This window comes from Spodoptera frugiperda, chromosome 17 (genome assembly GCF_023101765.2).
Source record: "Spodoptera frugiperda isolate SF20-4 chromosome 17, AGI-APGP_CSIRO_Sfru_2.0, whole genome shotgun sequence".
Taxonomy (NCBI): domain Eukaryota; kingdom Metazoa; phylum Arthropoda; class Insecta; order Lepidoptera; family Noctuidae; genus Spodoptera; species Spodoptera frugiperda.
This window is the reverse complement of record NC_064228.1, coordinates 1,971,180-1,987,517: the sequence shown is the minus strand read 5'-3', so window position 1 is coordinate 1,987,517 and position 16,338 is coordinate 1,971,180. Positions and strand designations below refer to the sequence as shown.

The 16,338-nt window shown below is 35.2% G+C and overlaps 1 protein-coding gene across 3 annotated transcripts in view; it reads left to right on the top strand.

The window, feature by feature from the left end:
* Nucleotides 1-13,026, top strand: part of LOC118276807 (mitogen-activated protein kinase kinase kinase kinase 5) — a 52,978-nt gene extending 39,952 nt beyond the window's left edge. For all 3 annotated transcript variants that reach the window (XM_050699686.1, XM_050699685.1, XM_050699684.1), the window contains 10 exons: nucleotides 54-187; nucleotides 2,500-2,581; nucleotides 3,203-3,325; nucleotides 4,030-4,164; nucleotides 4,885-5,009; nucleotides 5,717-5,849; nucleotides 7,403-7,521; nucleotides 8,206-8,347; nucleotides 10,739-10,865; nucleotides 11,279-13,026. In XM_050699686.1, coding sequence (XP_050555643.1) covers nucleotides 54-187; nucleotides 2,500-2,581; nucleotides 3,203-3,325; nucleotides 4,030-4,164; nucleotides 4,885-5,009; nucleotides 5,717-5,849; nucleotides 7,403-7,521; nucleotides 8,206-8,347; nucleotides 10,739-10,865; nucleotides 11,279-11,378 — 1,220 coding nt within the window. In that variant the 3' untranslated portion in view covers nucleotides 11,379-13,026. The remainder of the gene's footprint in view (nucleotides 1-53; nucleotides 188-2,499; nucleotides 2,582-3,202; nucleotides 3,326-4,029; nucleotides 4,165-4,884; nucleotides 5,010-5,716; nucleotides 5,850-7,402; nucleotides 7,522-8,205; nucleotides 8,348-10,738; nucleotides 10,866-11,278) is intronic.
* Nucleotides 13,027-16,338: the final 3,312 nt, after the last annotated feature.

Genomic DNA, 16,338 nt, shown 5'->3' with positions numbered 1-16,338 from the left:
CCCTATCTAGTAATATTAAATTCTTACTAAATTATCATCATCCTCCCCCCCAGTGGCAGGTGAGAGTGGAACTCCCCCAGTGCCCCCGCGACGGGCGAGGTCGCGACGGACACATACTCCGCCCCGCGCCGCCCCCAACGGTCTGCCGCCTACACCCAAAGTGCATATGGGAGCTTGCTTCTCTAAGGTAAGTCAATTGTAGCTTCTAATAATAACTACTTTTTAGGTGTAAATTGTACATTATCTAGGTGTTAATAAATACTTTATAGCGTATCAGCCTAGTTACAGTGTATTAGTTTTATTAATTAATTATTACTATTCACATGCTTAGGTGTCTTCCTTGGTCGATAGTTGATACGATACTCTTTTCATACATTCGGGATTTTCACAGTGAAGTCAGTATTTCAATCAATGTTTCAGTGATTAAAGTGTTACCAGGGTTTATTGACGTCATAAATGGTTACATCTTCGCGAATCGGGTCCACAACGTCACCGATATTGAACTAGCTAATCAGAGCACTGAATGCCATGAAAATGTCGGCCGCGTTAACGAAAAAAACTCATATTAAGCTCTCTGGAGATAGTGTCGAACTATAAGTAAGTCCAGTTCGATTGACTTATAACTTCTCCGCCCCCAGAATATAGGCAAAGGACGCTGGGTGTGGAAGAACGAACTGTTCACCGAGGAAGACCTCCAAATCTTTGCAATTATGGAGTCCTGGGTGGCGGGGACTGCATGCACCTTCAAAAGACCGAAACCCCGAAGAGTTAGGGAGTATGTAAAGGAATACCCTTGCTGGTGGACTGATGAAATCCAAGAGTTACGCGTGGTCCGCATTGCGGCCCGTCGCAAGCTAACTCGCTATCGTCGACGAAAGCTTAAGGATCCTGATGTAGAAGCCGTCTTGTTCGAAGACTATAGCACGGTGAACCAAAAATATAAAACTCTCATAAATGAATCCAAAGCACGGACGAAGGCAGAAGATGTGGAACATTGCTGCTGTTGAAGACTGAATTAAAAATAGCATTGGTCCGAGAACTGCGCCCTGAGGAACTCCTATTCATTGAGGGTTTTCTTCAACTCTGATCTCCGATGAGGATGCTGTTCTCAGTTACAATTATTCTATATGTGATTTAGTTGTTAATAATGCCATCTATCTTGCTTTATAAGAATTAAAGTGTGTTATTGAAGATTGCAATAAAATTAACTTTGGTCCGAAACTGCCCCTGAAGGAGTCCTATTCATGTAGAGTTTTCTAAACTTTGAATCTCCGATGTTGGATGCTGTTCTCAGTTATGAATTATTCTATATGTGATTTAGTTATTTTTAATCCATCTATTGCTTGCTTTACGTAAGAATTAAACTGTATTGAAGACGAAAATTAGCGTTGGTCCGAGAATCGCGCCCTGATGAACTCCTTTTCATGGAAGGTTTTCTTGAACTCTGATCTCTGATGAGCACGCTGTTCCAAAAATATATTCTCATAAATGTGATTTAGTTATTAATAATGCCATCTATCTTGCTTTATAAGAATTAAAGTGTGTTGTTGAAGACTGAACTAAAATTTGCGTTGGTCCGAGAACTGCGCCCTGAGGAACTCCTATTCATGGAGGGTTTTCTTCAACTCTGATCTCCGATGAGGATGCTGTTCTCAGTTACAATTATTCTATATGTGATTTAGTTATTAATAATGCCATCTATCTTGCTTTATAAGAATTAAAGTGTTGTTGTTGTAGATTGAGCTAAAATTTGCTTTGGTCCGCGTACTTTTGTTCCTTAATAAAACGCCTAATCTTGAAGGGTTTTCTTCAGCTCTCATTTTTATTGTGTATGCAACTCTCAGTTATTTGATTTGTTAGAATTAAGTGACTATTTGCTGTTGAATTAAGTTAGTGTTTACTTTTAATTTTCTTTAAAAGTTTTCATTATTTTTTTATGATTAAATAGTCCCCAGTTACTATAATAATTCCATTAGTTATTGAGTGGAATTATTAGTAATTTATGCCATTGCTCTTGCTGCCTAAGAATTACTGATTTAGGATTAAGATTTTTGTATTATTACTTACGTTTAAATTTTCTTTCAATTAATAAAGAGATTTTCGACTGAATTTGCTGATTAAATGTTGTTTCATTTTGCTACCAAAATAATAACCAATCATAACATTTTAAAATCGACTACGTATAATACGAACAGTTTGAGTACGGGTCATTACTTCACGGCAAATCTTAACACCGCGATTCAGAAAATACACAGAATTGTACAACGCCATCTATCGAGCACACGTGTATATCATATTGAACTCTAAACTTAAAATCCTTGGAACGTTTCATTAAGTTGATTTATATATCATATTAAGTACAAGAATTCCATTGCTGAACAGGCATTCATATGCCAGTTTATAAAAGAACTTGTGTCTTTAGAGTTACGGTCTATAATTCTATAGTGCTTTATTATAAATAAACATATATGTATATCATTGTGAATGTGTGCGTTCCAGGTGTTCAACGGATGCCCGCTGAGGATCAACTGCACAGCCTCCTGGATACATCCCGACACGAGAGATCAACACATACTTATTGGTGAGTACACTACAGAACTTCTCATTACTAAGCGGTTTTATTTAGCTTGACCTGTTTTTTTGGGGTAAAATTAGTAATTTGCATTTATCCCCCTTCCCGACGTCAGATCGATCTGATATTTGATACACGCTGTTATGATATTTGGAATTTTCTGAGTAAAATGACCATTATTAGCCCGGAGTCAGGAAGTTCGGTGGTGTTTCACCCTCGTGCCTCGGAACTCCGACCTTTCTCCGGTAGTGTCGGTCTGCCGTCCCATCTTTCAGAGAGTGAGGGAACAGAGAGTGCACCTGTGTTTGCGCACACACTAGTGCACTATAATATCTCCTGCGTAGTGGGCTAGTCTAGTTAGACAGACTGGCCACAGTGATCGAAATTGTTGGGGAGATTTATTTGTCTGATCTGTACTCTTAGTATGAGTTTGTTTTACGTTTAAAGTAATCGAAACGAGAGCACGTTCGGCGCTCTGATTGGCCACCGCGAATTAACCTACCAATCAGAACGCGCTCTCGTTTCGATTACTTTGGACTGCCAACCACTTAACGTATCTAGTTTGGGCTCCATAGTTTGGTCCATTTCTCCTGATGACAAGGATGTACTAATACATAAGTTTGTGTCTAGGCGCGGAAGAAGGCATCTACACGTTGAACCTGAACGAGCTGCACGAGACCGCCATGGACCAGCTGTGTCCGCGCCGGACGATATGGATGCACGTCATCAAAGATGTGCTCATGTCGCTCTCAGGTAAATATGGAACCAACTTTAATGTATTGTTAATCAACTTTAGTATAGGCTTGTCAGTCAAGTGGTCGCAAGTGCAACTGCCGGACAAGGGGTTCGATTCCCGGGTCGCGCAAAGAATAACTGGACGTTTTTCGGTATTTCGAAAATTTCTTCTCGGCAACGGACATTTCTTTAATAGCACAGGGTCTGGAATTCTGCCCATTATATTATGGCAATAGACTCAATTCCTATTATATGGCACTTAAAACAATTGGTGAAAAGTTGGTGTACATTGTATAGTGGTATTACGTGCCGTGATGTTCACCTCTGCCTACCTCTTCGGGGATAAAAGCATTGCATATTTAGTATAGATTTTGATAGTAAATTCATCATAATGCTCTTGAAGAGAAACTTCGAATTCTATCAAAATAGGTCAGTAGTTAAAATGTTAAAAAGTAACAAAAAAATCCCTTTTTGTGGTATTTGTTCAAAACTAATTCATCGCATGTTTGCGTTCACGTGAAACTGTCAAATTATCTTCTTCATAAGAGGCTTTAAATTTTGGGTTAATATTTATTATATGAACTTTTATCCTCACCAATATCACACCACCACTAATTAAAGTAATTACTAGCAGCCGTGTCTCTAATTCTATCTCTACATAGGTTGAAAATATTATCTATTGGGAATAATGTTATAAAAACATGTGTTTCCATCGTTTCCAGGCAAGACGCCATGCCTATACCGGCACGAGCTACTGGCGCTGCTGTCGGGAGCCCGCGGCCGCAGCCTGCGGGTACTGCCGCCGCGTCTACTGCCGCGACGGTTCGCGCTCACCACAAGGGTACCTGACACCCGGGGTACGTATACGTGCTATACTAATATTACACTTTCTACATCTTTTATGTAATAATAATATGATAAATGGAAGTTGGTACCTGATAACAAAATCTGAACTCATAATGTCAAATTATAAGTTTGTAATCCACCAATCCACTTTGAGCAAGCGTGTTTGTTCAGTACTGCGAATTTTTTTGTTATAAGCTGGTAAACGAGCAGACGGATCACCTGATGGTAAGCAATCGCCGCCGCCCATGGACACCCAAAACACTAGAGTCGTTACAAGTACGGTGCCGGCCTTTTGGGGGTTAGGAATTTAAAGGTTGTTGGGGAATCGGGGGTTGGGAAAGGGGGTAATTGGGCGTCCGGTAACCTCACTCACACAACGAAACACAACGCAAGCGTTGTTTCACGTCAGTTTTCTGTGAGGACTCCGGCCGAGCCGGCCCATTTGTGCCGACAGTCATCATGATGATGGCACATTCACCTTCACATACACTATGACAAGTATAAATAAGTTAATTATTATATGATTGGCTTACTCACGACACACGACGCGTCGTGTGTCGCGGAATGCTGCTCATGAATATGAGCCTCTAGCATGGCTTGAAACTAGTCGAGTTCCTCGTCAAACAATTACGTGAGTAAGCTGTTAACATAATAATTAATTTAGTATGTCTCACGATAGTTACAATAAAATTATAAATTAGTAATTTCATATAATATATGTATAATTCCAGGTTGCATGCGCTGCGCGGTGGCCCGCAACCCGTACAACGGGTACAAGTACCTGTGCGGGGCCACGCCGGCCGGGCTCTTCCTCATGCAGTGGTACGACCCGCTGCGGAAGTTCATGTTGCTCAAGGTAATATATACCTATATACGTTTTTAAACTGACCCGCCATGGTCCCTAACACTAGAATTGAAACTTAAATATTGAAAATAAATATCGGAAACTCATAAATATTGAAAAACATGGTAAATATCCCGTTTTAATTTTCAATTCTAAAATATACCTAACTAGTTGACCCTGCAAACTTCGTACCGTCTCAAACATTTTTTTTCTCACCTTTGAAACGGACTGGAGTTCCACAAATAATTGTAGACCAAAATTTGCCAAATCGTCCAGCTGTTGTCGTGTTTTAGGGAGATTAACGAACAGCAATCGATTAATAAAGTAATAGATAAATTAACATGAGTATATTTCAAAAATGGCTGGATCAAAATTGGTTTTGTATGGTGGAACTGGATGCATACTGCATTTATTCGAACAGTGACTAGATAATAAAACAAGTTTCTGATATTGATTCAGCCCTCTGGACCTATTCACACCGTTTTAGACCAATTTTTTTGCAGTTATTAGGTATATAGAATAAGTTTTTTTTCGAGAAAAACGTTTCTATGTAAACTTAATTTGTAGTCTCTAGCGGTTTGTATAGCATAAACCTTACAGTTTAACGAAGATGGAATACAAGCCTTTCATAAATTAATAAGCTCATAATTGTCTGTTCCTTTAGAAGATAAAACCCAATTAATTCGAGTAATGTTACCATGGTGTACTTGTCCCCCCAGAACATAGAGTGCGTGCTGCCGTCCCCGCTGCTAGTGTTCGAGCTGATCATCACGCCGGACCTGGAGTACCCGCTCCTCTGCGTCGGGGCCACCAGGAAGCCCATGCGGCTCAACCTCATCAATATCAACTCCGGTATTTAACAATTATATACATTTGTATAACGTACTAGCGGACCCGACAGACGTTGTCCTGTCTACACGTCTTTAATTTGAAAATTTTAAACTTTTTTAATAAGCTAAAACATTCTGAACCATTTTCATGAAAATTATCATTGAAATGTTATGACAATATCTAACGTCATTAATATTTGACACTGCGATGGTAGCGCCGTCTGTCGGATCTAATGTAAAACATTCCAAAATCAACAACTACTAATAAATTAAAAATTAATTAAAAAAACATTGTTCAGCGGACAAAATTGTGAATCTAAACCATTCTCAGATACCCTTGAACACACACAAAAAGAATCATCAAAATCGGTCCAGTCGTTTAAGAGAAGTTCAGTGACATACACACTTACAGAAGAATTATAAAAGGATTATTATTATGGTAATTGTAAATAAGCTCTCTGGTTCGTTATTTAAAATTACCGCGCTTGCTTTGAATATTGTCTGTGGTAAAAGAGAAACAACATTAAATGCTATTGCTCCTAACAATCAGTTTTTATAAACTATTCACACTTTCTTAAATAAATCCACTAAATAAATCAATAGTCTTTTCTCTTTATATTACAGTTCAGACATCTTCTCAGTTTTCTTTAACCACAGACAATATTCAAAGAAAGCGCGGTAATTTTAAATAACGAACCAGAGAGCTTATTTACATATATATAAAGATTATAAAGCTGAAGAGTTTGTTTGTTTGTTTGAACGCGCTAATCTCCAGAACTACTGGCCCAAATTGAATAATTCTTTTTGTGTTGGATAGTGCATTTATCGAGGAAGGCTATAGGCTATAAAACATCACGCTATGACCAATAGGAGCCGAGCAGAGCGGGTGAAACCGCGCGGAAGTAGCTAGTTACTAAAGAAAACTGCATTTGTTTAACGTATTGCGAAAAATGTTTGCATACTTAAATTAAGTTAAAATGTTTTTTGTAAAGGTTCTATCAAAACACTGTTTGTCATCTAAATCAAACCAGCCAAGTAAATTTTTGAGTTATTCGATATCAAATATACAAAAGTGTTTTTTCATAAAATAGTCTAAACGCCTGTTTTACCATCTTCATATTTATAAGTACCCGATAAACTTATGTGACAGATAGTTCGTACAAAATGTATTTTTAATTCAAATTTATCTGGGAAATAGCGGTTATCCAGACATTGTAAAACAGACCCTGAAACTGTTTATATTTGATTTACCTTGTTTTACAAAGTAATAAAATATTAGAATTTGAATAACTTCCAATTGTTGTGTCGTTCTGAAACTTATAAATTATAATATGTAGAATAGATGACATTACAATATTATGTTGTAATTATTAAAAGAGTTTGATGATGGAATTGAAAGATGGCTGACAGAACCTTGGATGGTCTATGCTGATGATGTGGATATATTATTAAACCTATATCTATGATTTTTATTAGAATTGTAGAATCTAACGTTAGCAAAATAATGGCGTATTTCGATAAACCAAGTACCGTATTAAAGTGATGTTAAAGATTATAATGCCCCCCTCCCCCCAGGCGCGACGTGGTTCCAGTCGGACGAGCTGGAGTCGTGCGTGGGGGGCTCCAACACGGTCATCCCGCGCCCCGAGCGACTACACACGCTGCGCGCCGTGCACCAGCTCAACAAGGACTCCGTCAGTATACCTATATCTATGTAACCACTAGCTATACGCCCGCAGCTTTCCACGCGCTTTTTCAACGAGATAATGGTGAAAAGTGCGTACATTACATATCGGCATTACGTGCCATAATGTGCACTTCTGCCTACCGCTTCGGGGATAGAGGCAGATTTACAAAAAAATGATGCCTGATTATTTTGTTAGTCACAAATAGTCCATATACTTATTTTTAGCTTTCTATGTTGAAAATTGCGAAATGTTCCATACAACCTTCCAGCCCTCCCCCTCCCCCTCTAATTTCAGGAAAGTCTGAAGTTACCAAACAAGAGACGAAAAGTAACCTATATTACTTTCCAGCCCCCCAACTAACTTCACACAAAAGTCATGTAATAAACTCGCTCCGTTGCGACGTGAAGAAAGGACAAACAAACACACTTTCCCATTACGGTAAAATGGGGTGAATAGAATTATTAGTTTGTTTTCATGTTTTTGGTTTTAATAGAGCATTTTTGGTTTTAATAATGAATTAATAAAAAATATTAAAATGGTGTAAACAGTTCTAAATTACGTGAAAACACAACAAAATGTTGTTCCTATTCACCCCTGATTTGTTTCTATTCACCCCGTTTTACGGTATTCATATTTTGCTGATGCTGCAGAAATTTGACATGAAAATAACCTTCCATATAACATTTCCAGGTACTAGTATGCCACGAGAACGTAGTGGACATAATCCCAGTGCTGCCCCCCAGCATAGAGAGCCGCTGGCGGCCCGAGGAGGACAAGCGGAGGAACAAACTGCTCGCGCGGATACAGTTCGACTTCAATATCGATAGCATATGTGAGTGTTGTGGGTGTGTGGTACCCGGCGTGAGAAATAGGCCTACAGGAAGAAGTTGAGGCATGATTCTGGTGAAAATTGTATTATAGTCGTTTGCATAATATAATAATATTTCTCTCTAGAAGCAACTATCGTATATATGAAAGACGATTAGCCAGAGACTCATAAACAATGAATTAAGTAAGTTGATAACGAGTAAAGTTCAATAATAATATTTTTATCGAAATGTCAAAAAACATACTTTTCTATAAAACAATCATCAAATCACGTCATTAAATGTTTGCGCCAATTAGCATATTTATATATTTTTTAAAAATTAGCTAGCAGCATTCACAAATTAACCAACTAACCAACCGGCCTATATGGAAGTCATGGGGGGAGACCTATGTTCAGCAGTGTTTTGTCGCTGATATAATTTTAATTATGATGATTCATAAATTAATTACACGCCCAACTAGCAAAATCAGTACTTAAAACGATCTCAAGACTACTTTTATTTTCACTTATAAGAAACTTGTAGCATTCTACAAAGCTGGATTTGGGCGCAGTTATAAGATCAGTTATTTCTATATCTATCTTATAATCAACTTATAAAATGTTACTAAGCCCTATAATATACTTGACTAAGCGCAATAGCTTCTATAATGTTATGAGACTACACAATTACAAGTACAAACGCTCTTGTTAGTATCTGACATAAGTATCTTACTAAAGCAATCTTGTTTATATGGCACTAGTAATGTGTCGTGGTGCCGGTTGTTCTGTAGTCATTTATTTTTAATAAAAACGTAACTATTATTTTGTGTTATTGTAAAATATAACTAATAATACATTTAAAATATAGGGTGTGAACCCGTGGGAAAGTCATATTTACTGTAAATGTGTACCAAAATTTAGTTAATTTCACAATGCCCTCCGAAAAATAGCACTTTAGTATATTATTGTAAATTAATTATTTCAACAATGTCATGAGTATCCGCCATGTTTTAAAATTGCTCTTCGTTAAGTACTTTATAGAATCATTATAGGTAAATTAGTATTTGTAACAGTTTCTGTCCAGATAACTCTCCTCCATTTTAAAACAAATTAGAGTTCCCTTGAAGTCTGCCTGTTAATGATCGATTTTCCTTTTTTTAGGATTTAATTAACAAGATGGTCGTATTTCTGATACGACCATCTCTGATGTCGACTGTTTTTTGACAAAATCTTCTTTGATTTTACTTACAAATATAAGATGGCCTTGGACAAATACACATTTTGTGTTATCCGAAAGCTGCAATGGGTGTGGATTTCCAGTTTATTTAAACAATATGTATAGACCTACTCATTTCGTTTGTAGTCAAGAAAACATAATAGTTTTATTGCATCAAATCTTTTTTGGTTCCCGATTTGCTCCCAGTACAGTATATATGACCATTACATCGAGGATGAATGCACAATTTGTTACTGATTTTGTATCCACATATTTTTTAAACACACCCATAAGTACTTAATTTTTTAATGTTAAAATAATTTTATCGGATAATTTTTTTTTTGACATTTGTTATTTTTTTATAGTCAGTGGTCTCTGCGTTATTTAAATCGTATTCTTCTTCCCAATTTTCAACTTCTTTACTTTCTGAGTAGTGGGAAAAGGGTGAAAAAATATTATTGATCGCGGAACCCTCAATTACTTCACCTGTGTTTGCACTTGACGCGCTTGATTTATATCCCGATCCTGTTGTTTACTAGTAAAGTGATTGATCTACTATCTTATAAACCTTTTTGATCTTATAGCTCTCTTTTTAAGTACTATTAGATTTAAAAGAGTCTCGAGCAAGACTATGATGGCACAAACTTGTAATCGTTTCAGCTAAGTATGTTATAATATCATTTTCTCTCACAAAATGCTACTATAGGATCAAAATATTATTCAGGATTATTTAGTCTTACTTCAAACAATTATAGGAGACTTATTCCTTAAAGTGTCCTAAAAGAAAATCTTATAGTTAACTAAAAGACTGAGTTATAAAGGCTATTACTCTTGAGTATATGTATGCTTGTGAAATGCTATTACTAGTAAAAATGTCCTATAAATGTTTTAGAGATCAGTCTTGTAGCGAACTACAAGACCGAGATATAAAAACAAATGCACTTGAGTATGTTAAGGCTTGGCAAATGCTATTATAAGTTAAAAAGTCTACCGCAATGCCTTTACAAGAGCGTTATTAGTAGTGACAGACTTATAATATTTCCTTATAGGATTACTTTGCTTGTTGGGCGGTCAATACATGAAAACGACGATTATTTTTTGATATTTTATTGCATTGAAATGTCGTAAGTTTGTTTTTCAGTTAGGAAACTACCAAATCGTTCAAGTTGAATAACATTTGTACGTATATTTCCCCGCAGTATGCCTGGCGGACTCGGTGCTGGCGTTCCACCGTCACGGCGTGCAGGGCCGCTCGCTGCGGAACGCCGACGTCACGCAGGAGATCACCGACCACAGCCGCGCATACCGCCTGCTGCCGCATGATAAGTATGTATATTTGGGCTTTATTATAGGCTTTAATTGGGCTATTACTTAGCAAAAGGCTGATTAACGTTTTAATTGGCCTAATACTCTATAAAATGGTTGATTTTTAATCCCATTAAGTATAAAATATGTAACATCATTGTCAAAATTAAGAAAAAAATTCAAAAGCGATACCTGACATTCTGCTAATCAATATGATTGTCTAGCATGGCTTGAAACTAGTAGAGTTCCTCGTCCAGAAATTAATTAAGTAAACTAAAAAACATAATACTAACCTAATAGAAATTGTCCAATTTAAAATCGACAAAATAAGTCCTATTATTTCATCTCTAAGTGAAATATTTATACATGACACTTAATTGTTTTATCGGATGATATTAGTACATGTTTGTAAAATAAAATTGTCCATTTTCCAGGGTGGTAGTCCTAGAATCGCATGTTCTTCAAAACAACACGCTCTCCGGCGAAGATGGAAACGATCTCTACATACTGGCTGGCCACGAAGCCTCCTACTAAGGTACAGCACTAGTAGTGCCGCGGTACAGCACTACCCAGTGCCACTATCCCAACACTAGCCGACTACATAGTCGATAAATAAGGCTGTTTTAATTTCCCACAAGAAATGTCAATCGTCAAACGCAATCTTTCGTTTCATTGTAAAATATTGTTTTTAGTGAAGTTCTCTACATGTCGATAGAATAATATCGATAGTCGATATAGTGATGTGACATTGTATAGGACGCTTTATTGTCCTAGTGTTTAGCATTTCGTTTTGAACCATTAAAACAGTTTGTTTTGTATTTTAATAAAGTATTAACCAGTTACAAATGTATGTATCTTCCATTTTAAAGCAATAGGTTTACTTATACACGAGTGAGTTACCTTACAACGCTAAAACAGGCGATTAATCGGCAAAATAAATATCGATACTTTTTGTAAAACATCGATAAAAGAAGGTAACGCACATCCCTAGTTACAGTATTTAAAGTATACTTTATTTATTATAGAATTAGACAGAATATTATATTGTAGTGTTTAGCAGAGTTTAAAGAGTAAACCCTGTTGGTTGTTGGGTTTGAATCCGGGCTTGGACAAAAGATAATTAAGATATTTCTTTTCGATAATCATACGGCGGAATCATTATAAGTCCATGATATGCTAATCTCATGATCAAAACAAACATATTATGTCTAATACTATAAAAAATTCAGTTCAAAATCGACAAATAATAAGTTAAGATACCTAGTATTCAAATTCATGTTTTAAAATATATCGATAATCTAAATAAACTATAGTCGATTAGTTGACTAAATAAAGAACACCACTAGCCGTTTAAAGATGGCGTACATTCTAAATTCAAACATTTCGGATAGGCAACGATTTTTATTAAATTCATATTTAATGTATTTTTTTCGTAGTAATGGGAAGATGACTATTTGAGAGGAATATCTATTTAGTTTCGTCTGTTACCGCCATACTTAGAGTCATTTAAAGGATAATTTAATGTCTCTGAATGCGGCAGTTAGATAATGAAAATGAAAACATAACATTAGACGCGCATTTTTGTTGTAAAAAGAAGAAGTATATTTTTGCTATCATTGGGATTTTTTTCGTTTTATCGTAAACGATGTCGTATCAAGATTTGGAACAAAGATTTCAAGATCAAAATATTATTATAATTGATCAGTGGGTACCCTTAGTATGAGTTTGTTTTACGGTTAACGAGAGCGCGTTCGGCACTCTGATTGGTGGGCTCGAATGAACCAATCAATCACATCGCCAAATGGATTCTAGTTTCGATTACTTTAAACGTAAAATAAACTCGTACTAAGGGTACTGATTAAATTGAACCTGTACTATATACATAGAATCTAATCCACCTACTAAAAAATCAGTGGGATTCACAGAAGTAAAGAAACAAAACTCATAGAAAAAGTCCCTATTACAAAGATATAATAAAGAAAAAAATTAATAGTGTCTAATATTTCCATTAACCTGTCCAGGCGAATAGAAACAAGGATTCAAGTCATCTTCCCGTTAGTGTTTGTTTAATTATTTATTTATTATATTTATCGATAGTTTCGATTATCGATAAATATTCCCCCACATCACTGCCATTTTAATACTTCTACGTAGGTGCTGTAACTCTTTGAAATTAAAATATATACTAGCCTAATAGGTGACCCGATAAACTCCGTACCGCCTCAAACATTATTTTCACACTTTTTGAACCTTCCCTGGACTTCCACAAATGATTCAAGACCAAAATAAAACAAATCGGTCCAGTAGTTCTCGACTTTTAGAGAGACTAACGAACAGCAATTGGTTTTTATATTAGACAAAATGTGAAAGTTTGTTTGTTTGAATGTTCGTCCGTAAATCACGTTGAAACTAAACGAATTTTGATAAAATTTGGTATACAGACAGAGCCCGCGCGAATAGGTTGCTTATAGGCAGACGTGATTCATCGTAGGCTCAGCCTACTAGGCTGCATCATCACTTACCATCAGGCGAGATAGCGGCCAAACGTCGACCGCCATCAAATGTACATAAAAAAAATATATATTTCAATGGAGTTACAAATACCTACAGACGAAGTATTTAGAATTAAATCATTCCTCAAACAAAAGCAATTAGTTTGATTAGCAAACGAAATGTAATTTAATGTTAACTTGGGTTAAGAATATTAAAGGGAAAATTACTATCGTTATTGTATTTTAAACCTTATTTGTATGTTTTTAAGGTCCGATTTGTGTACGTTTAAGGTAAGTGTCTACAAGCCCGCATCGTACTGACCGCATCAACAGCAATACCTACATGCGATGCGTACTGATGACGTCACACGGAATGCGTGCGATGCGTACGATGCGAGCCTGTAGACGCTTACCTTTAATGATCTACGTGCAAAGTCTTGAGTTTCTTGTGTCAAGCAGTATTATTGAGCTCTTCAGCTTTACTAAAAAATGAAAGCCCACAGAACACATTGGTGATAATTGATTCAATGAATTTTAATTCTAAAAGCCATAGCAATAAGGTTCAATATACAATTGCTTTAGTAAAATATATTTTAACCTTCTATTCTATTTGCCCAAGAAAATGTTTGTGATTTATCCATCTCTTTCCCACATACCCTCTTCTTTACAATGTCGATAAACCATAGATTTATACTCTATGAACGGAAGTGTGTAAAAGGGACAGCAATATATTTCACTTAAAATCATTAAAAATGTCGATTATTAAAGCTTCCACAGCATTGTGTGAAGAATATATTTAATAGGGCAACTTATAAAGTGTTGCAAGTAACAAAAATATAAAGGATAATACGCGAAATAACCTCTAATATCTAACAGTTCAACGCTGTGATTGCATTATTTAGGTATTTTAACTCGAACATGTATAAAATGTGAGTATTCAATGGTCTGAATAAGATTTTGAATCGATTAAATATCGATAATTCAAAATCTTACTCAGCACATCACTAATTACGGTTAATCTTTAAATTCTTGTGATGGGGACATCTCTAGCTCCCGTATACATAACGAAAATACATATTAACAGATCTTTTACTCATTATATTTTAAATATAAATAAATAGAAATTTATTTATTCAATATTTTTTAATTTTAATATTGATATCACACGAGTGATATGATAACATTACGAAGAAAATATTATAAAAGACAATTTTTCATTTTAATAAAATTTTCTAGAACGAAAGGAAACGCTTCTGTAATATTTGTTTTTTCATTATTTTTTTTTTTTGTAAATATAAAAATAATATTATTCCAATTAGTTTTTAGTGAATCTGTATAATATCGTTAGTCATAATTATTATTATTGTAATTATTTTTTTTGTAATGGCAATTTTGACAGTTATTTTTTTTTCGCTGGTAACACTGTTAACTAAGAAATTACATGGATTTATTTAATAGTGGTTTGTATTTGGTAAAGGACGGACGTCTTAGCTTGCTGTGTATAAAGATCTCGCTATATTTTACCATGACATAATAGATACGACCAAAAATAGATTTTTCAGTACAAAAAGTATAATTCTTACATCGTAAACATTTCAAGAAACCTTAGTACGAGTTTGTTTTATGTTTAAAGTAATCGAAACGAGAGCGCGTTCAGTGCTCTAATTGGTTGGTTTATTCGAGCCGGCCAACCAGATTCGATTACTTTAAACGTAAAGCAAACTCGTACTAAGGTTAAAAGTATGCTCGTTTGCCTCCTATCCCTTTAACAAATACGTATATTCATTGAAAACTTATTCCATTTGTACTATAAAATATATTTTTGCTCGTACCTATCAAGCCGTGTTGTAGCGAGGTTACATGAAACTTCAGTTTATTTTATTTATTTCACATTTACAGTGGCCTCAAAGATTTTTATTCAACTGTTAAAAATCTATGAAATTTGTATTTCGCTCTTTCTAGTTGTGCAAGAATCTTTTCAGATAAAATAATGACGCCAGTGAATCATTAAAATGCCTTACTCAGAAACATTTAATGATTACTTAAACTATTCCTTAGTAACGATTTTGTTCCGAAAATAATTGGTAAGGACTGGGTTAAGTAACCATTAAATGACTCTGAATACGTCGTTAAAGAATTTAACATTTATGTAAAACTACGTCTTTAATGGCGTAGAATATGCTGAAATTAATATTTTTCCCATTGAAATTAAAATGTTCGAGATTTGTGAATAATTTTCTATACAGTACAGAATGGACAAGAGCTTATTTAAACCAATGTATTATAGCTATTTCTTTCTAACAAATAACGCTACAAAAGGACAGCGATATACCTAGTGTAATTTTTGCACATTTGGCGCCCAGTAACAAGTTTTTTTTTTGTAAATCTCAATGAATTTTGTCTCTATTTTGATTTTGAAGTCAGATTTTTTAAATGGTTGTGTTTTCTTTTTCATTTTTCAATAATTTCTGACTGATATATTAGGGATTGGTCTTCACATCAATAGTTTTTTTTGTTTTTTTAATAAATGCAAGCGAATTTTAAAGATTGTAATGCCTTTGTTGGTCGATTGGTCGATCGAACGATCTCAAAAATCGAGCAAAACATTATAAAGATCTTTTTATTTAATTAAAAATTCACAATATTTTCGCAATTTGATACACTGCCCGTACTCAGAGTCATTTAATGGTTACTTAACCCAGTCCCTAGATACAAAATAGTTACTAAGAAATAGTTTAAGTAATCATTAAATGTCTTTGAGTGCGGCAGACTAGTGTTTTTTCGTTGTCAGTAAATTACACATCTATTTTTTTTTTTTTTATTATAAAAGTGAGGTTATGAATTAAACGCTTGTAAAATACTGAACTGAAAGCCAGATATAGTCAATTTTATTTACGTTTTGTTGTATGATTTTATGACAAATACCTTATTTAGCTTAAATTAAAAATGTCAGTAACAAAATGCTTATTTTTATGAAATAACCCAAGTTGTATAGATCAAAG